Source organism: Onychostruthus taczanowskii, unplaced genomic scaffold (genome assembly GCF_017590055.1).
Source record: "Onychostruthus taczanowskii isolate IOZ18803 unplaced genomic scaffold, ASM1759005v1 scaffold167, whole genome shotgun sequence".
Lineage (NCBI taxonomy): Eukaryota > Metazoa > Chordata > Aves > Passeriformes > Passeridae > Onychostruthus > Onychostruthus taczanowskii.
In genome coordinates this window covers 1229200-1251494 of record NW_024498873.1, presented here as the reverse complement: position 1 = coordinate 1251494, position 22295 = coordinate 1229200, and the positions used below count along the sequence as shown (strand labels likewise).

General features: G+C 37.2%; 1 protein-coding gene across 1 annotated transcript; it reads right to left on the bottom strand.

Annotated features, from left to right (window-relative positions):
- Positions 1–3686: 3686 nt before the first annotated feature.
- DIRAS2 (DIRAS family GTPase 2) lies at positions 3687–17048 on the bottom strand. The gene is made up of 2 exons (XM_041399623.1): positions 16848–17048; positions 3687–4489 (listed from the first exon to the last, which is right to left on the bottom strand). The coding sequence occupies exon 2, from the start codon at positions 4448–4450 to the stop codon at positions 3851–3853; it is 600 nt and encodes a 199-aa protein (XP_041255557.1). The 5' UTR covers positions 4451–4489; positions 16848–17048; the 3' UTR covers positions 3687–3850.
- Positions 17049–22295: the final 5247 nt, after the last annotated feature.

Genomic DNA, 22295 nt, shown 5'->3' with positions numbered 1-22295 from the left:
CATTAAGTATCAATTTTTCACAAGCATGCAGTTCTGTCTGCCATTATTTTAAAGCAAATAATACAACATAGACTAGCTTCCAGAATTATTTTGGTTTTTGTTGGCTAAAGGAGAACCCACTGATAAGCTGTTTTCGTTTGGTTTGGTTTAAAGATTTTTTTTTTTTTTTTTTTTTTTTTTTTTTTTTTTTTTGTGGAGGTAGATTTCTTTGTGTGTTTTCCAGAGTATAATAGAAGAACTATTAGGTAAGGTAATACTGCTCCAAATCTCTCAGAATTGATTTGTATAGCTGAAGACTTGGGGACACTGCCTAGCATGTTAGAGTCTGTTTTGATTTAGAGAATTGCCTTTGAAATTTCAAAAAAAAATATAACATGAATCTAGCAAAGTGCAGGCAACAACAAGGCTTCTTGCAAACTTGTGTTAGGATTTAAAACTTTATTTTGAATGTTCAGATCACCACAAACATGGAAACTAGTAGACACAAATGACTTCTTATTCAGTTTTAAAACAAAATATTTGCTAAAGGAATTGCAACAACATATTTTCATGATAGAACATACCTTAATATTTCATATCTACATATAAAAGTCATGCATTTTAAAGATTTGTTTTGGTAGATTGTGTTTTCTGGGTGCTAAAATTCACTGTAGAACTTACATGTTTTAAATATTTTGCATATACATTTTAAACAGGCTGTTATAGTCATACTACATTCCCAAATAAAACACAAAATATAATAAAGCTTTATATTTTCTTGTTCTACCTTACTTTTTCCATATTAAAAGAAAATAATTCTATATGTAATAGCAAAACAAACATTTTAAACCAGCTCACATGTATGAAAGATATTTAAAATCTAATAGTAGAAACAAGGATGGCAATGCAAGGGTATAAAATATGCTCTCTTTTGAGTCTGTGGTCCTTGAGTAATATTGCTTCTGTTCTGGCCTTGCTTTGATACATGCAAGTCCATGAAATACTTCATGGCTTATTACATAGCAGGTGAGGAGTCAGCTGGGAACTAAAGAATATGGTCCACAAGCCTAAACATTGTCAGGTACTTGGGGTTTTTTTCCATCTTTACTATACAATTATTCTATTCTTGCTATGAGGCACATTCAAAAAAAAAGTCCAGGGCTAAATTTCAGCCTGTAATATCTTTGCAGTCCGTACATTTTAAGTAATTTAGATCCCCTATATTGTACTTCTGCAAGATATTTTACCATGTAAATAATTCCTCCAGTTCAAGCAATAATGTTAAAAGGTTCTATATATAGCTTTTATTTTTCTCTTTGAGATTCTGTCATAATTCTATGCTGGCTGCTAAGGCATGTGCCACACATGATGACCTTTGGCACTGGTGTGTTAGCATCTGAGGGCAACCTCTCTGCTTTTGACCTCTGCAAGTGACCCATTATGCCTTAAGGTTGATATTTTTTCTGATTTTCCAGCTTCATCCATGGAATCCATTGCTGTGACGCTGAGCATCATCAGCAATTTTTTTTTACAAAGAGTAATTGTACAAACATTTATAAAAGTCTTACTAAACATAGTGCTTTTAAGTGTTTTGCATCCCTGATGTGGAAATATTTTTTGATCTTTTAACAGACTGTCAAGAAAGATGCACTTGGCTGTATAGGTCAAACCAGGCTTTTTAATGTGTTTTAGGAACTATTTAAGAATGCAAAGAGACAGTCTGACAAAACACAGAATCAGCACTGGACTGTGACAGAGGAGATCTGCTTTTGTTCCTGCGTCTGTCACTATCCTGCTGGACAATCTATGTGCAGTTGTTTCCTCTCTCTGTGCCTCACTTTCACCACCTGAGAAGTTAGGAAAATGATATTGTCATTTTTGCAAAGTACTTTGATATTTATGAAGAAAGACTGTTGTGTAAGATCCTGGAATTTACTGTTAATGGAGAGCATTAACTTTTCCATGCTCCTACCAGCATTCCATTCTTAAAGTAATAAAATAAACAACAAAAAAAATTGTCTCTTTGAAATCAGTAGGAGTTTCACATTCAATTCTACAGGTGCCAGCATTTCTTCTGACTGCATGACAGAAGTTGTGCTCCTTTCTAGGCAGTGCTAGTAGCAATTTTTGTGTATGCTATTACTCTGCCTTTGAAATATCTGCACATTTGCTAGAAATGTGGAAGATAAGCAAGCAGTAACTTTGAAAGGAACAAGGTAGCAAATTTTAATGCAAACACTGCATTTCAACATCCCCTGGAAGATATTTATAATGCACTAGCATGCAGGCTAATAATATTAGTACTCAACTTCATTTTCCCATGTTTCTTGACATAAACATTTACTAAAAATATGGTAGGCTCTTTTTATTGGTTCAAAGCAGTTCCTAGGTAAAAACTGAGACTTACACAAGTTTAATGTGTCCCTTAAAAATTGTATGTGCTTATTTTATCTTAGATGGCCTTTGTCATCTCTAGGATACATACTTCAGTCATTCACATTAGTTTTTAAAAAGCTTTGGACAGACATCCAGGAAAATTCACATTTTTACTTTTTTTCCCTTTTCAAAGGTTTTGAGAAGAGCAGTTTCCCCTGACAGGATATTTTAAATAGTATGTTTTCTATTCTGAACTTTGTATTGCATTATAACACAGTTCTGACTGCAGAATATTCCAGATCCTGTAGTGCTTATCCCAAAACCCCTCATTTTAGAGACTCTTGTGGGCACTAACTTCAGATATATATTTGGTTCTATAAATAGTCACAGCAGTTAAAATCATTAACTTAAATGGCAAATATAAAATACTTCAGACAGTATAAAGGCAATAGATCTCATAGGGCATGAGCATAAACCCTTCTAACTGGAATATAGTAATGCAAAGAAGTATCAGTCAGCTAATATGATAATTTGTATATTATGCCAACCCCACTCCAAGGGTGCCACCAGTTCAAAAGACATTCCATTCACTCACTAACCACACCCTGTGTTCATTTCACCGGCAGCAGCATTAGAACGGAGTCTCTCCCACAGAGGCTTTCGAAGGTGACTACCCAGTTCTTTCTCCCTGGGGAAGCTTCTGGTTCTATATGTACACCATTCTATCTGGCATTCTCCACTAATAAATGTTTGCTCTTCTGAAATATATTTGGGCCAGAAACTCAGGTCATCCTTGAAACAAAGCCCAGAAAAGATGATCTCCAATTCTTTTACAGGGATTGGCTTTTTCACAACCTTAAGTTAAAACACTGAATCATACTAGAAAGAAGTATCATGCTGGGGGGATAGAGACAATATCTGTCCCTTTTAACTGTTATCCCCACGCTTCCTTTTACTGTGCAATAGTTCATTTATTCAGGTGATCCAAGACTGTCTTATGCACACTCTTCCACCAGTCAGTAATTAAAATGTTATAGAATTGTTCATCCACAGCTTTCTTGAAGGAAATAGTTAACACCATCCAGCATGTATTTGTATGTTCTGGGTTTCTTCACTACCATTTCTTTGGTTTTCTTCTGATATTATACATGTTTTTCTCTTGCAATTATATGCAAATGCAGATAATATTAAGTTGATTTTCCAAATCTTTCATATTATGTGAATGATGATAATTCTTTTTTGTAAATTACAAAATAAGGTATTCTGGGACATCTTTTTTTTCTTCCTGATATGCTTTAATTGATTGTGAGACTACACATATTTTTATTTTTCCATTTTTTTAATAGCAATCACAGTACCTCATTTTTTTCAATTTCCAAGTATTTCTTTTAAAACAGATACTAATAAATAGGATCTTGCATGGTTGTTTGCTGTCTATGGGTTTACATGCCTATTGTCAGATGAGACTTCTCAGCTGATTCCTGACAGTGCAATTTCACATCACCACACATTTTCCTTTCAGCTTCTCCTTCCTTTTCTGTTGCTTGCTTTTTTTGCCATCAATTTGCAAACTCACAGTCCTGCGTTTCTCCAGGTTTAGCAATTCTTGGAATAGCTCTTTCACATTGTGGTTCGTCTTGGCAGAGGTCTCCATGAAAGCACATTTCCACTTCCTAGCCATGGCTTCTCCTTCACTGCTTTCTACCTCTCGATTTTGGTTCTCATCATTTTTGTTCCCCACCAGCATTATTGGAATGCTTTCTATGTCTCCTTTGATCTGACATATTTGCTCATAGATTGGCTTGAGTTCCTCCAAGGACTGTCGGCTGGTGATAGAGTAAACCAAAATAAAAGCATGTCCTTTAGAAATAGAGAGACGTTGCATGGCTGGAAACTGATGGCTCCCTGTAGTGTCAGTTATCTGCAAAGTGCAAATGCTCTTATCACAGCTGATCACCTGCCGATAGGTGTCTTCAATGGTAGGGATGTAGCTCTCCCTGAAAGTGCCCTTCACGAATCTCAGGACCAAAGAACTTTTTCCCACTCCTCCAGCTCCAAACACAACTACCCTGTAATCGTTGCTTTGTTCAGGCATGTTTCTCTGTGTGTCACTTGGTCAGCTAGGGGAGAAATCCTAGGAGAGAAAACAGCAAAAACAAGGAGACAGACATTAGTACAGGTATAAGTATGGAGTGCATGCTGTGGTATCTTTCCCAGTAAGAGAAATAAATGTAAGTGATGGCGTACCAGTTGTACTAATTTATTAAGTCTTGCAGGGGGTTACAGAATTATTTATTTCAGTAAATTAGGGTTTTCAATCCAATCTGGACTGGTAGCAAAATACCATCTTTGTCGCTTCATGGCTGATTTTTAATTAACATCATGTGTTTCAGTATTCTTCCTACTGGACTAATATACACAAAACTAAAAAGTTGCATCTGGGAATTTCAACAAGGCCTTGGTCTGAACAAATTGTAGAAAGGAAATTATCCTTCTATATCTTAAATACATCTAAAATAATAGTCAAAACTGATCACTGTATGATAGTCAATTATTCTGAATATTCCAACTCTTCAGCAGTTAAGGAATTTATCCCCACTATGACTGGACTACAGTTCTAAATGACAACTAAGATGTATTTGTGGATTATTCAGCAACAGCACTTATTGAGCTTTGTTTTTAACTCCGTGGGACCGTGTGTCCCACTTTGGTGTGTTTTGCCACTGGCTTTTCCGGTCAAAGAGTACATTTTGGTAAACTCAGATTGCTCACATGCTGAATTTTTATTCCAATATTTATCTTGCAGCAGATGATATTTGACACGAGACTGGTTATACTTATCTGAGAGGTCCTGCAGACATATTCATAACATTTTTAGTGGCTTGTATTGTCAAGGTTGGCAAGGGCATATGTCAAAGGTCACAAAATTCAGTGATTCCTGCAGTCAGTTCCCCTTGACAAAACCCGTCTGAGTATAGTAGGACCATAAATATGGAAATAATTTTAAAATAACATAAATGGTAAACTAGTCACATATTTACAAGCTGTAGATGTTTTAGAGTTCATTAAAATAAAGTGAAAGTCAATATGTCCTCCCATGAGTAGCAGCTCAATAGGTACACAGCACATCAGTACACACAGTCTTTTTATATTTAGTGAGATTTAAGCAAACAAACACTTTAAAAATGAGGCCTAAAAATTGAAGAAATCATAGGGTATTGTGACTTTTCAGACTAAATTGATATATATAAGGGGTACATGTGGAAAAAAAAAGCAAAATTTTCTGCATCTGTATTTGTTCTGAAGAAAATGGACAGGGTTTATAGGGAACTTTGCCCAAGTGCCTTAATGGCACCAAGAGATTAAATTTGCCTATTGTAATTTTGCCTGGGTAGCAATAAATCTAGAACAACCCAAAGAATTTCTTCCCTTTTGAAAGTAAGCCTTCAAGCTATTTCTTCAATGCAGCGTAAGGAGTCACTGCATTGCAGGGGGTGACTTTAAGTTACCTTTTACCTGCCTAGCAGGAAGACAATACTGATGCTTTAGAGTTGTGGATCTTAGTGGACCTCCCATGCCCTTATTCTGGTTGCAAGCTCATGCCAAATTTTCTGTTTCTGCATTTTGATGCTCATTATGCCAGTTAGGCTTAAGCTACGGCAACGCATGCTGCACTAATGTCTTCAATTTGTTCAAGCATATCCTGAGGTAGCTATCTTTCTTGTACAGGGCATCCTATAGCATCCTAATTCTAACATCTGAGTAAGCTGAAAACATCTGTCGTTACATAGTTTGTTGGATGAAGGAGCTGAGGAGTTGTACTTCCTCATCTGCCTACCGTAGGCAGAATAACCAGTGCAACTGGGGATGCTGATCCTGAGGCAAAGTGCAGAGCTGCTACAGCTCTGTCTACCCAGCCTGGCTTCAGGCAGAAGGCAGCTTCACCCCTTCAATCTCTCCTGTGCTACATTCACTGTCACTCTGAGAGGTTTGTTTAAATATAGGAAGGATTGATAAATAAGAGTGTTCACCCTGAGGCACTGAAGCAAAATTGGTTTTCTGACAGCAGAAATCAAGGAATGGAAAGAAAAGGTAGCCTCAGAAAAAATGCTCATGTATGTGTTTATAGAAGATGCAAAACCCTCTGAGGAACAGAAAAAATGAGTGAGCAGCTCATTATGTTAAAAAAATAAAGGAAAAAAATAGCTAAAAAAAATGAGGAGAAGAAGCTAGCATAATGCTGTTCCGCTGAGAATGAATCTGTATGTAAGAACTGCAGACATGCAAATTTGGGGCAGTCTTAGAGCTTACAATTGTGGATGACTGCACAGAATGACTTATCATAAGAATTATACTTTAATAATTTCTTGTAAGTTAAAAGGCAAGAGAGCAATATCTGTGAATTCCACTTCAGAAGCAGCTTAAGCATTGAACAGTCATATTATATGTAGCCTAGGAACTACAGGAGTAGGAGAAGAAATACACTATGAAAACTTTTATTAAGAAAATCAATGAAATATAGACTAGAGAAATAAAATTTTTAAAGCTAGTTGAGTGTACTCCTGCTCTATTACACTGTATACCCTAAACATACTCAGAAATCTCCAAGAAAACTGACACATATGGTAGCCCAAAAGATACAACAAATTTAAATGGGGCACTTAATGGCCTGAAGTATTAAGCATGCAGCAAAATTCTAAGGGGTCCAGAAATAGCATGGTAACAATCTTCAAAACATAGCAAGTTGTTGCAAAGACGGAGAGTGTGGTGAAAAAAAAAAAAGAAGTTATGTTCTTGCATTGTAGAAGAAATTCACATTAGGAAAACTTCACAGTGGTAACAATAGCAGATCTAATGTGTAGGGAAATTTTGCAGGCATTCTTTAGAAATTGCCATAGTATCAAAGGATGATTCCAGACGGCAGAGACCTGAGCAGGTTTCTGGTCCAGACTGCTTATTACAGCTGGGTACCAGAGAAGGTTGTCTATCCTGTACAGCTATGAAAATCCCCAATCTTCCCCACAGTCTCTCTGGGAAACAAAATCCAATGCCAGATTACCATCAGAATGATTTTTTTCCCTCTTATACCTAATCTAAGGTACTCTCTCAATCCATACCTGTTGTCTCTCCTCGCAGCATCTACTGTTGTGAAGAGCGTAACTCCACCTTTTTGATGGCTTTCTTGCAGGTGTTGATGGCTACTCTTTGCTGCCCCAACTTTGCCTTCCCGAGGCTGAGCTGGCCCTGGTCCCTCAGCCTGCAGAGCAGGACAGCGCCGCAGCTTTGGACCCCGCGGTGCCCCCATCGGCACTTGCTCCAGTTTATCGGCTGTTTCCCCGGCTGGGGGTGCCCGAACCGGACAGAGCGCATTGCTGCTGTCCCGTGAGTGCTGAGCAGAGGGGGATTATCCCTGTCTTGGCAGCTGGCCCTGCTCCTGTTCCTACAGACCAGGGCACGGGGGGGTTTGCTGCAGCCGGGGCACTGCTGAGCATCACCATGACCATGACCATAACCATGACCGTGATCATGACCAGGAGCACCAGGACCTTCTCTACAGAGCTGTTTCTCTCCAGCCAGGGGTGACTGCAAAGGAACAGCAACCTCAGTTGATGTTTGGTCTGTGAGTGCTGAAGATCCTCAGTTTTGCCAAAATAAAAATTACATCTTTTTATACATTTTTCGTGCTCAGTAACTAAAAGAAAAAAAACCAAACAAACAAAAACCAAAAAAAAAAAAAAAAAAAAAAAAAAAAAAAAAAAAACCCAAAAAAAAAAACCAAAAAAACCCACCAAAAAAACCTCATGCAAGTCTTTATGATCACATTGGAGAAAAAATTCCCCAAATTTATCATTTTTTTAATAATTTTTTTTGTTTTCTATGTGGATCTGGTCACAGAATCTCCTGCAGTGGCAATCATTCTATATGAATGTGGTGCACTTGCACACAAGAGTTCATTCATTAATGCTTTCCATACCACCCTATTACCTTACTGATGTTTCTTTGTCTTAAAAGGTGTTAACTGAAACACACAGGAAGACAAAATAAAGTAAGGCATTATTTAATCAGCTTGTGGCATCATGGCCAGTGAGGGTATGGAAAAATTAACTTTAAAGTCTGACTTTTCAGATGTACAAGATCATTTCTGATTAAGAAAACCAGTCTTTCATAACCTGCACAGAAAACAGTAGTTGCTTTTTACATGTTAGAATTGACTTACTCCGCAATGAAGCCTCATTTGCTGCCTTTTCTGCTTTCACAAACTACAACAGTGAAAACTTATTATCATCCTCTAAATTCTCAGTTTATCAACACTACCCTTATTTCAAAAGCCAAAGCAATTTTCATAACATACATCTTCATTTTAAATTGTCTGATTGCAAAGATCAGCAAAACAGTGAATCTGTACCTCTGTTGACTTGGCTATGTTTTCTGCAGATGCTCTGCTAACACAAGGCTGGAGCTGCTCTTGTTCAGCTGCTGCAGGTGAGCTTGGTGGGCTATTCACTGGGGCAACATATTTAACCACTGCCTCCAGTTCAAACTCAGCTGCAGACCTTTATGTTAGTCTGCATGCTTTCCCTAGGTATTTCTGATGTGCCAGGTGAAAGAACTGAAATGTTTTTCTGACAGAAGGATACAGTTCAAATCTGAGTAATTATGACATAAAATCACTTATTCTCTTATATAGTGGGAAAAAATATGCATTTTAAATGTTTAAATAAAGTACCTCACGTTATGCTCTTCACAGTTTGAACTCCTAACGTTCTTTGGCTGATTAATTAATTACATGTGAGTACATTAGCATTTACTGAATCAATGTCACTGATCCTGTACTTAGCCACTGGATCTCCACAGTTCTCTCTTATCTTTAATTGGGTTTTTTATAGTCTAACTTTTTTGTCAAATGTATTTATGACTTTCCTGCCATGTTGGTATTTAAGCAATAGATAGCATATGAATTAACAGGCAAAAAAATAACTTGTGAAAACTAATCTACTTGAATACTCTTAGGGCAATAAGAGATTGAAATCTCACAGCTGGTGAACTCTTTCAGTTTATGCTTGAAAGTAAGCACAGAAAACAAATCAACCTATCTCCAATGTTTCCAGTCTTGGGTTTTGTTGCAAAAGATTTTCACCATGTTTGCATTCTTAGATGACCATGAAATGTCACATATTGTAAGTTTAGTTGATGTTTTTTTACTTGATTATATCTTTTAGTGTAGCATTCATTTTACAAAACAGTGTGACGTTCCCCTTGCTTTCTGGAGTCAGAGGCTTTGATTACATCTTAACTGATCCACTTTCTTGAGCTCTTATGATGTCCTACTGAGATGTCAGTCTGATACGAAATTCTGCAGTTGTCAGATGCTGTGTATTAATTTCCTGAATTCTTTTTCCTCAGGTAAAACCATCTCATGTCAGTCATGGATTTTTTTTTTTTTTAAGCTCAAAGGCAATGTCTCTGTTTATATTGTCATTGTTATTGTAAAAAAAACCAATAAAGTGCGGGCAATGCATTTAGTTCAAAATCTTGCCTCAATTTAAATTAACAGTCCATGAGGCTATCTGGTGGTGGAACCACTATACAAAGATACAAGGTGCAAGGTGAAGAATGTAGCTATAGATAAGATGGACTTCAGCAGGACTGTAAGATCAATGTCCATTTCCCAATATCAGATGGAAAATGTCATATTAGTTGTATAAAAGAGGGAAAGAGAGCTCTTCAAGGAACTTTTTCTTGTTGTGCATATAGAAGTATTTCTTAGGTAGTATTTTCACCATATCTGCTGATGAATTTCCTACTTCCAGTCCCTTCATCTTTTAATATAAGACTTTATATATTATAAGCCTTTTTCATTCTATTCCTTCGCTTGTATTCTTTGGTCTTCTCAAGTCAATGGAAAGTTGGACACATTTGGAGACCAAATGATAACTGTGAAAACAACTTTTTCTTACAACGTGAGGTTCTAGTCCATATGGAAAGAACTTTTTTATTCTCATGTTCTTTGAAAGTCTGCTTTTTGATGATCAGCTAGTCTAAATCATGATTTTTTTTTTCACTGCATAAATGCAGTAGCACTTTTTATTTATTTTGTTCTCAAGGACAGTTGGAGAGAAAAGCATTTATCACTTTTCTTTCCAGCTACAGAAAGATGACCAGAGAGATTTCTTTAGAAAAATGGCATCTTCTTCACAAAAAAAGTACTGTTATAAACCTGCTGATTTTATCTGGCACATTGTCCTTATTGTAAAATTTGCTTGGTTATCTAAAAGTAAGGGATAAAATCAGATATTTTTATTATTTCAATGTACTCATAGAAAGCAAAAACAGATTTCATTTTAGAGCTAGGTTCTCTACAATGTTGAAAACATTTCAATTTGCATGGAAAATTAATAATTTAGAATCTTTAAACTGAAATTAACATTACAAAGTCTTTCAGAGAGTACCCAAAGAGGTTTTGTGGCTTTCCTTCATGATCCTGGCCTAACATAGAAGAGAAAAAGAAAGGACAGGAGGCTTTCAGATAAGTTTGTTGCATTTTTTTCCTGTATTTACAGGAGATTATTGTTTTAAGAGCATCTGTATGTAAAGGAGGTAGAAGCCAGCCTCTGTGCTGTCCTGTCATCACAGGTGCTACGCACTGCTTTAGCAAATTGTCTCATTGTCATCACACTTATGTTGAAAATCTCATTCGCAAAACAATGGCTTTTCAAAGTTGTTTGAAACCCTTTGAAACCCTGGTAAAAGAAAGAGATCCCACATGCATAGTTGTCACTGTAAGAAAATCTTTACTTGTTCTTTGGCTAATATACGGCCAGCAGATGTTGTGGCAGAAATAGTTTTGCTAGGAGGAAAGAACCGGAAGAAAGAAAGGGGAGATAAATAGATAATGTTTCCTGTAGGAACAACAGATTGCATGGATTTTTGGAACTACACTTAGCTAAAGTGGCATTGCTTGTTGAAGACATAGGACTGGTGGCAGAAGAATGAATGACGCAGAAAGATCTATTGATTTCCTTCCCTGCTGAGGGTTCATGTGCAGAAAATGAAGAAGGTGCTGGACCTGATCCAACAAAGAGCTTTACACATAGGCATACACTGAAATTGTTTGCTCTGTTGTTGCCTGAGAGCTCTGTTGCCCCAGAACTAATCCTTTCGTAACAGATATGTACTAATGAACCATTACTGTAAAACAAGATTCAACTTCATTGCATGCATTTACCATGTGAAAAAAAACCAAACAAACCAACACCTTACTTTCAGTTAGCATCAGAAATATTATGCTAAATTTATCCAGGATGGACAGGTGAATACATCTACCACATTAAAAAACACCCACTTTTGTGCAGAAACAGAAATATTATTCTAAGCTTATCCAGGATTCATAGGTGTCCTACTGGTTGTTATTTCCTATTTAGTGACTTGATTATCTTAAAATTTAAAAGGCAGAATTTCGTGACAGTTCCTATATAAACTTATGCTTTGCTTTAGGCATGTCAGATACTTTATTGATTTATCTATTTGAGTATTTTGGTAGACCAGTGTCTTAATCTCCAAGTGCTTCTCATCAAAACTCAGAAAGAAATTACGCAGAAGACTCCATATGTGTAGTTAGGTAGTCATTAATTCACATATAGAAATAAAAATGTCAAAAAACCAGAATTCTATTCAGCTCCCTTTGGAACTGATTTTTTTAAAGTTTTCGTCCAAATTAAGTAACCAAATACAGTAGTTTTTCCTCAGTTTTCAATAGATTTAATTTAACCAAGTAAAGTTGGAAAGATTAACTTAAAATAATGTATGTTTGCCTTTCAACTGCTCTGCCATTGGACAGAGCAGTGTGATTAGAAACCAGAATTTATCACTCCTGCAAATGCAGGATGAAAGACTCAGCATGAATTTTCAGCCCCTTTGGTTTCTAGTAGTAGAATCATTTTTGGTATTGAGCAATGACTTTACACGTTGTCGTGAACTTCTGCTTCTCCAGCTGTACACTGGAGAAAAATAGGTTCTGACTTACGTATCTAACTATTGCGAGATAAAAATCCCAGCACAGACAAAAAGCTATTTCCATATAAATATGTATATTTACACAGAAGAATTGTACATTCATGGAAGACTGTTTTCCATTCAGCAGAGGAAACTGAAGACTGGTGGCCATTTTGCCTTTCACTGTAGTTCTCAATTCCATAACGTTAATGTAATACGAGACTACTTATGCAAATCTTCTGTAGAAGAAAAATTATTAAAGGTTAAGTGCTTGTGACTTCTTTTTATGATATAACTCCTGTCTAATTAATTTTCCTTGCCTGGCTGGGAAGGATAGTTAGATTGCTGTCCTGACCACTGGAATATTTCTGATGCTCTTTCACAACCCAAATAACATCCCATTCAAAGCAATGACTTAAACAGAATATTTTTCCACTGGCTTATTGGGCAATAACATGGGAATAGGTTAATGCAGTGGGTTTCAGGACCCAAAATTATCCCTGATAATTAATTAAACAATGTAATACGGTTGTTGATATGTTTCCAGACACTAGTAAGAAGCCTGTTCTTCTACTGAATTTTTTCTGCAAATCAGAGTATTTTGAAAACCAACAATTAAATTATAACTGTGGAGTACAATATCGTAATAGAAGCTTTCTGATTGTTTATAAATGTTCAGTAATCCAACTTGCACTACTTTCAATTCTGAAGACAAGTAGGTTTAGCCTTAAGAGTATTTTTTCCCAGATACATTTCTTTTCCTTGTAGTATTAACAATATTATAAAAATGATATTTTGAAGATAAAAACATACTGAGTAATACATTGTAAGCTTTGTGTGTACAGACCTGGAAAGTGGTAATGTTATTTATTTGGGTTAACTGCAATATTTTAGTTACTGGTAGTTAATATTTGATTATTTAAATAATTAACTCTTTCAGAAGATATAAAATTTGTCAGCTAAATTTTCAGGGAAGAATATAAAAATAAACAAGTAAAAATAAAAGCAGAGCAAGTGTTCTTTTCTTAGCTTCAGATTAATTGTAAGTAAGAGCTACTGGGCATTTTGGGAAGGAAACCACTCCAGTCCAGGAATGGATTTGCCCTTTTCATATGGCTTCTTTAATATATAAATATTTTGAATGATGAAACTGAAAGGCTGACATAACTTCACTTTTGAGACATCTTTTCAGATTCAGCTAAAACCAATTTCATTACCTGCAGTCAGGCTGATACTCACTGGATTTTCCTGCCATAGCATATTGGAGATCTGCATAGCCAGAAAGACTAATCTCAGACAGAGAAAATCAACATTCAATTTAAAGTTATTTTGTCAAGAGGAGGTGCTCCTGACCTCAGTATTAGTCAAAAGTTCATTTGTCACACACACCTGACACACACTTTTTCATATTTTCTTGTCTTTCTTTGACACCCATCTCAGGAATTATTCTGTTATCAATACTTTGTGGTTGAAAACTAATCAATATTTCTTTTCTCAAAAAGGCAAATTAGAATATTTCCCGCTTCAATTAGTGTGTACATCTGCAGAGACACTCAGGTGGTCTTTTCCACTGATCTTCCAGCAGTAAGGTAAGATAATTTCATGCATGCTTTAATTCACAATAAAAATACAGTGAAAGTAGCTGTTTGCTGATAATTGGAAACATCTGTATTTAAGTCAAAATACCAAATGGAAAAGAAAATTTCCAGAAATAATTTCTCTTGGTACATTTTTGGAAATTGGTCATTTTAAAAGGAAATTAATATTGCTAATATTTCAATATGTTTTACAAAATTGCCATTTTTCTTTCTCTATTTAATATTGATTATTGCTTAATTAGTCCTAGTAATATAAAACATTACGGAGAAATCGATAAACATTTGGAATCAGTCTAGATACCAAATGAAATGTCCCAGAGTGAATACTGTTTCAGCTTACATGTACAGATGTCCTGATACTCGCTCTAAGTGTGGGAGAGGGCACATTCAAATGCAGCTCATTATGTATTACAGAAGAATTACTGAGGAACACTATGAATTGAATGCAATCCAATGCAGAAAATAAATCAAAACCATAAAAAAAAGAAAAAGACAAGTTTATAAACATAAAGAATGAGAGAAAAAGGGAATATGAAATTGAATGCAGTCTTTCTGTAGGAGCATCTTTGAACCAGAATATTGTTTATGGCACATTTATTTAAAAAAATCTAATTTTTGTAGTAATAGCACATACTCTGTCACAATGAAAGTCCAAGTCTGATTTTTCACACATGATGCTGGGATTTCTACATGGGCAGCTGTGTTGGTTAGCACAAGAGAAATCCAGGAAACAAAGTTATCACGGTATCCTCAAAGGAAACTAGAAACAGTGCTAGTAATGACTTCAGGAACAGCAGTATCAGTTTATATACAGTCTGCTATTTTTATTGGTACTACAGAGACTGCAATGCTGGTGTAATATAATCATGACCACTTGGCCAGAAGGAGCCTCTGAACTCAAATCAACTTCCAAAGAGCTCTGCTCTGCACTGTGAGAAAGTCATATTACTCAGCCTGAGGTCCATCAGCACTTGTGAGTCTGCTGGTGTAAACAATAGTGCAGCACAGTGCAGAAATATGCTTTCATCTGACTGATGTGAGATACGTGGAAAACTGTATTTCCAAAGATCTTCACTCACTTGCAAAGGGACTCCTTAGTGCAGGCAACTTCCAGAGAAAAGTAAAAATTATATTCAGTACTGAAATAGACTTTCTGGATTATCAAATTCAGTGTTTTGCCTTTGCAGACAACCATTTCACATAATTCCTTCCATCAAGTTACAACTAAAAGGTATTTAAAAGGTTTTCTATATATTACTTCAACTAGAATGTAATTTAAGAATCTTGCTGCTCTAATGGTTTGAAATCGTCCACCCTAAGTGTATTCACAGCTCATTTATACTGATTCATTCTCTTCTCTCACCAGGAATAAAGATAAATAGCTGTACATCACAATCATTCCTTCGGGTCCATGGGACCATTGATTTGCAGCTGTGTGGTTGAACTTGTTCCATGTTTCTATGCTTCTTCATGCAAAAGCCTCAGATATGCTGTGTGTGGTGTGAGAGAGTGCATGAAGCCTGGAAGAATATCACATTTCATAGCTCCAGAACAATGGCACAAAACCCATTCTGCATGAATTGGGCACTTCTGCATTTAGTAAGGACAGACGGGCCCCAGAGAGCAGCTCCTGAGCATAACTGAAGTCCATTAGTCAGAAAAGTAAAAAAGGGAATGGGAGGGAGGCAAGCCAAGATAGCCCTCTAAAAGCCAAAATTAAATACGTTGAGACCTGCAAACATTCTAGATAATGGTAAACTGTAGAGGTTGGCAAAGGTACAACAGCAGTCAGTTTCATCAGCCTCGTTTGCCTCGAGAGGAGTGGGGGGGTACACAGCTGTACACAGCTGTACACAGCTGTACACAGCTTACACAGCTGTATGTGTGTGCATTTATAAACAGGCATATATGAGTTCACTCACTAGGTGCTCATGAGAACAGGGCATTCTGAAAATTCTTCAAAATTAAAATGCATCCAATTTTGTTGCTCCATACTGTGCTCACCCTTCTGTGTCTGAGTGGTGCAGCATACAGAGCATCCCACATTTCATGGGGAAGATAGAAAGGGATAAAGTGTTATCAAATCTGAACTCAGCAGCTCTCAGGCACTTAAGAATGGTCTTTCATGATTTATTTTCTTTCATTCAGTTGGGAGAGGAGCAATCTACTGAAAAAAAAAATCCTGCCTGTCAGTGGGATGCTGCAAAGTTGTATCTGTCTTGGAGAAAGAAACACCTTATGTTATTTTATTCAGCCTCCACATTTTTATATTCTTCTATCAGTTAAGTTAAAATGTAGCTTTCATGAAAAAGAAATAAAAAATTAATCTCTCCTTAAGCCACTGCAGTGGCAGTCCTATAAACTAGGGCAAAATTCAGCACATCGAGTTTTAATGAAAGGTAGCTTGAAAAAAAGGTCATTACTAGCATCCCAGCGCACAGAAAAATTATAGTTAACTGGCCAGCGTGTCTATGACCAGCATCTGACTTTCTTGCTAGCCCCAGTTTACAGCATGCCGCGTTCTCTACATAAGATATTAGCTTAGAGCATATCTTGCAGTTGTAACTCAGGCAAAACTCCACCGACTTCAGAGGAAATTCTGCCCGAGTGAGCATTGTGGATTTTGGCTGAAGAAAAGGAAGACCTCGAAATTCAACGCAAAGCTATGCCTATTGTGCAAGGTAGTGTAGAAAAACAATGGAAATAAATTTACCTGTGCAGGAACAGAAAGCTTCAAAGGCTCTTCAGTCTCTGCCTGTCACTGCACCAGCTCTTCTCCCCCTCTGCCCTGGGCTCCCTCCACCAGAAAGGAGCCCCTGTCTCAGCCTGGGGGCTGCGGCTCGGCTGCCTGCAGCTCCCCTGGGCTCCCCGGTCCGCTCCCCTCCCGCTGCTCCCCGGTACCTGGCTCGAGGATAATGCTCTTGCTGGCTGGATCGCAGCCTCCCTCTTTCTGCTTTCACGGGCGCACTGACTCCAGCTTCTGCTAGCGCTGCTGCCTAAATGGCGACTGCAAAGCTCATCTAGGCTTATAACTGCCACCTACTGAATACTTGTGGAATATGTATATGTATAGGCACATATACACATAAGCTGTAATATTCTGGTTCTCTCAACCACCGTAGAAGGTTTTTACAATTAGTCTCTAAAGCCTCCAAACACCCTGTAGTTAATAATTTAAAGCTGTAGATTACATTAACCTGAGCTTACATTTCTCCATTTCTTTCAGCTCTGAAACAGAGAACAAGCCTGTCTCTTTAAGTTAAAAAGCTTACAAAGCCTTTGGTGAGGCTAATCCCCAGAGCAAAAAAAAAGCATCGCCCTATTCAGATCAATGGAGATGTGCTGATTTTTATTATTTGGAAATTTAATCCCTTAGGTCTCATATTTATTCACAAACAAACTAAACCTTCCCGCAAAAACCCCAAAAAACCAAAACCAAAAACCAAACCAGTGGAAAGAAAAACGTGCCTTTAAAAATAGCTTTTGTCCAACATAACACCTCAGAATTTTACTCATCTGAAACAGATCCGATTTTTTTCCCTAACAACACTGTAAAGCAGGATTCCTGAATTTTATCGACAAAGATAAATTAAGAGTTTTTCTCCACTTTTAGTGGTGTGGAGGTTTTTTGTGGGTTTTTGTTTGTTTGTTTGTTTGTTTGGGGCTTTTTTGTTTAATTGGTTTTGGTTTTTTGGGTTTTGGGTGTGTTTGGGTTTTTTTTGGTTGCTGTTTTTTGGTTGGTCTTCTTTTTTTTGGTGAAAAATCCAAATGCAAAAGCCAGTGTCTCCTTCAGCTCTTTATTTTTAAAGCAGCTTCTAACACTTTTCTTTCTAGGCTAAAAGTGAGGTCCACGGAAGGTCTTTGAACTGTCACTGCAGAAAGGAAGCATAAGTATAGGGTCTCTCTATGGATCTGAGTGAATCCTCAGGGAAGGTGTGTGGACCCCTAGATCTGCTCAACTAGTTAGAGTATGGAGCTTTAAACACCAGAGCTGTGGGTTCAATCCCACAACAAGTATGTTAAGAGCTGGACTTGGTGATCCCTGTGGATCAGAATACTGTGTGACCTGTGAGATGCTACCTTTATAAGAAAATAGCAGGGACTAGGGCTCTTCTGAGCCAGCTGCCAACATGTAGCTGAGCTGTGACATGAAAGGGCTCTATGCCTATCTTGAGGAGCATTGCCCTGTGGAGGGCTAGTGTCACCAACGTGTCACAGCAGCAAGGAAAGGATTCAGTTTTTATGCTTGCTGTGACTGACCAGTTGAGCAGCTAGCTTCTTACAGCTGGCATGATCATTTTTAAATGGCACCTTCAGTGGCTTTTAAAATATATTTTGTCTGCTTTTTAAAAATGGATTTGTTTTGATTGCTTTTATGAAAGGTTCATTTATTGTGTTAAGGCTTTTGTTGAACACAGAAATGAAGATGTTTCTCCTCTATGTGTGTTAGGATACATGATGACCTGCAAAATATGGCCTGAGGAAATAATTTGCATTAACGTGCAGTTCTGGTACAGATTAATCCTGAGCCCTGTTTCCACAGGCTCCCAGGCAGGAGGCTGTGGAATAAACCATGAGCTGCAGGCCTGCTCCCAGAGCCAGACAGCAAAGCCCTGCCTTTGGCTTTGTCACAGCTTCTCAGCAATATCTTAATCCTGTGTGTATGGAGAAATAGCTAATTTATATCTCAAAAAGAAAAAATTGTACTATAAATTAAAAATTGTATTATAATTACTGCAACACAGCAAAGGTCAAGCTATAAAATTTACAATATTGCTCAGGGATTTTGCCTGTGATTTTTCCTGATTTTGCCCATGGTAGCATGGGTTCAGAATCCAGACCCATTTATTTAATAAGTAGAAGTGCTCTTTACAAAGAGCACTTTATTATTTACAAAGAACATGGCTTCTCAAAAATTTTCAAAGGTTGACAGATGTCAGTCCTCAGTGAGTGCATCCTTATTGTGAATACGTCTTTCAATTTTCCTTAAAAACAGTGCAAGCATCTGTAGAATTTTAGAGTCTTGACTTGCCACAACTTTCAATCACTCAGTTCATATTACTCAGTTCATATTACAGTTCATATTACATATCACTCAGTCAGTCCTCAGTGAGTGCGTCCTTATTGTGAATACGTCTTTCAATTTTCCTTAAAAACAGTGCAAGCATCTGTAGAATTTTAGAGTCTTGACTTGCCACAACTTTCAATCACTCAGTTCATATTACAAGTCTGGGAAAATCTAGTTCTTGCACTGTATTCTAACAGCATGGATGTTCCAACTTTGAAAACATACCTTTTCAAAATGCTGATTCTTTATACAAAATGTAATTTATTTCAAATAAAAGTATAGGTATAGCCTGTCTTCATTCTTTCCTTACCTGTCCAAGGAACTGAAATTTTTAATGTTCAGGTTGCAGGTATGTACCTCATTGAGAAACAAAATGTCCAACAATTTCTACATCTTCCACTTAGGCTCTTTTCCACCAAAAACACTATGATATTTTTCTGATCAGATCACAGAATTTTCATGCTATTATTCACTGTAAAAGAGTCTTGTGTGGGATTTCCCTGACTATCTCTGCTAAAAACTAACATGGCAGTTACCACCCTCAGTGAGGGTTCCATAAAATTTCTGCTTCAAATGGCATTGTTCAGGTGTGCCAGGCAAGACAGACACTGCCAAAATCTGGCATGCCTTGCTTAATAATATTATTCACATAGGATCCCAGCAGAGAATCCCACAGAAGTACACCCAGGTCATTCCACACTGTGTGCCCAGCAGGGGCACAGCTGGGTAAGTATTTTCCCACCCTAAGCTGCAGGGAGGTTGCATTGCTCTGGGTGCTCATGCATGTGAATGGGGGCAGCAGGGACAGCATCTGTTTGCAGTGAAGCAAACTTCCCTTCTCCCAGTAGCACCAGAGAGCTCCACTCTGTAAAACACAGCGTGCACCATCATCTGTTACTGCATAGAAGGGAAAGTGCAGAAGGCAAGGACACAAAGCTCTACCAGAGTATTCCTGTTACAACCTTCCCTCACGAAGAAAAGTCTTAGGCAAGCTACATGATTGTCAGGTTTTTGTGCTGCATCCGAGCCAGAGAGGGCATTTAAGGAACAAGAGATCTGCTTAGTTAGCAAAACATGACCTGCCTAAAGCTTTATGAGCTGCCTAAAGCTTGAATGCACATTTAGCACAGACCTGCATGAGTACTGAAAGTACAACTTTTTAGTCAGAATTCAATCCATGGTCTATATACTGCGTAGGAAAATGAGAAAGTCTTCCGTTTCCCTGGAAAAATTTAAGACGTAAAACAGTGGCTCACATGTAAAGATTTTCTCTCTGCAAGGCAGAACAAAATCTTGAAGAAGAGAGGCCATCAGAGAGCAAGGATTAAGTTAATTTTTTTCTGTTCTAGGATGGTTTTCCTCCTGTTAACCTCTCTGGTTTTTCTCTCTGGAATGCTTCCACTAAACCACTAAACTGGCTAAAATATATCCCTTTTCTCCTGCATGTTTGGGAAGTTACTGTCTTAGATATGTAATATAATAAAGAAAATTAGTTCTTCTTTACAACCATCCTTCAAAACAGCAAATAGTGTAAATTTATAATAATACTTTGGTATCTCCCTATGCTGCATTTAGTTGTAATAAAAAATTAGCTGATCTGTTGTCTACATCATCAGTATGGAGGACATTGCAAAAGACTTTAGCATCAGAAATATTTACTGGAATTTTTCTCCAATAGGAAAAAATGAATCTTCAGAAAACATTATTATTAGGAGTGATTCTCCAGGACAGCTGATTCTCAGCAGTGGATCTTTCAATGCCCTGTATTTGGTGCAGCAATTAGACTTCTGCTTCTGCCATGATATGGCAGTAGGTACAAGACAGTTTGTCATAAACACCATATTTTGTATTTGTGCACTGCATCTGAACACTAGGCAATTTCCACCATTTTGTAAATGAAGAACAAAACTTCCATGGTATTTTTAGTGCCTGCATACTGCTTAGAACCTGTTAAACTCAGGGGAAAAAAAGACAGTTATCAACTAACTAATGCATACAGTTTAAAAAACATAATGATCAAATTATTTACTGTACTTTTACTATTCATCTAAGTGTATCACACAGGCAATTTTTAATGCACTGGAGGTACAGGTGACTGCCTTTGATAGAATTACATTTTATGTATAAATTAAATGTGATTAAAACATATGTAGTATATTAGGCTGTATGTGGTTTACACCTAAACCACAAGATGATGGGACTAAATTCCTCCTGGGTGTAATCGAGGTTCTCATTTATATTGAAAGAACTCCGGACTACCTCTTGATTTGATTGGATTTGAAAGGTGGGTCCTTACCCAATATGTCTAAACGGCAAAGTTTTGCCTGACAACCAGTTGCTCTGTGTTGTAGAGAAAGCAATTCTTCTGGAGAGGGGCATCTTATGCTGTATTATTTTCAGGCCCTGTTGGCAGATAGATGGAACACTGCTTTTGCTAGTTGTGGGCTTTTAAGGTTTTTGTTTGTTTTGGCTTTGGTTTTTTGTTTGTGGGTTTTTGTTTTGGTTTTGTTTGTTTGGGGTTTTTTTTTTTTGGCAAGGAAACTTTGTGTTGCACACAAAAGTTACACATAAATTAAAAAATTATCGTTGCAATAAAATCCTGCCTAGCTCTTAGCTTGCAATAAAAGTAAGCATCTAGTCCAGCAAAATTGCAAGACGTCATTCTTTAGAGAGTATAGCTGAAATTGGTAGTTTGGAGAAAATATTGTCAGACTTCAGAGTGCCGTTTTCTTCTGCTAGTTTTCAGCAGCTTTCAGCCAGTCTTTCTCACTCACACCTCAGCAGGATGACTACAGTTGCCATTAGACACCTCTCTGGCTTGCAGTCTCCGTTATTGACTGTACTGCTCTGAACCAAAATTGTCTAAGTTTTAACCTGATTCCTGATGAAGGGAATAGAACAAGAACACATTTTTGCCGTATTGTCTGTATGAAGGTCACAACTCCAGAACTTGCTTCTGAGCACTTGAGAGCAAGAGATTTGCTACTGATTTACAGGGAAAGCAACACAAGTTATAAACTTCATTGGTTTCTGGGATGTCAAATATCATAAAGGTGATTGAAAGAGATAGACCATTGAGTGCATTCTCTAATGTCTTTCTGGGCTATGAAGGGGAGAGTGTAATTGTCGCTGAAAATTAATAGCTAACTGCTTTTAACTTGATTTTCTGTGAAAGGGTAAAAGAGTGTAGCACTGCTCAGTATTTAACATGATTGTTTAAAGAAATGGATGGCATTTATAATAAGCAGAGGAACAGAAAATTTCTTTGTTCTAAGCATTAA

Coding starts and splice junctions, on each gene's coding strand:
- DIRAS2 (XM_041399623.1), bottom strand. CDS start 4,450: ATGCCTGAACAAAGCAACGATTACAGGGTAGTTGTGTTTGGAGCTGGA.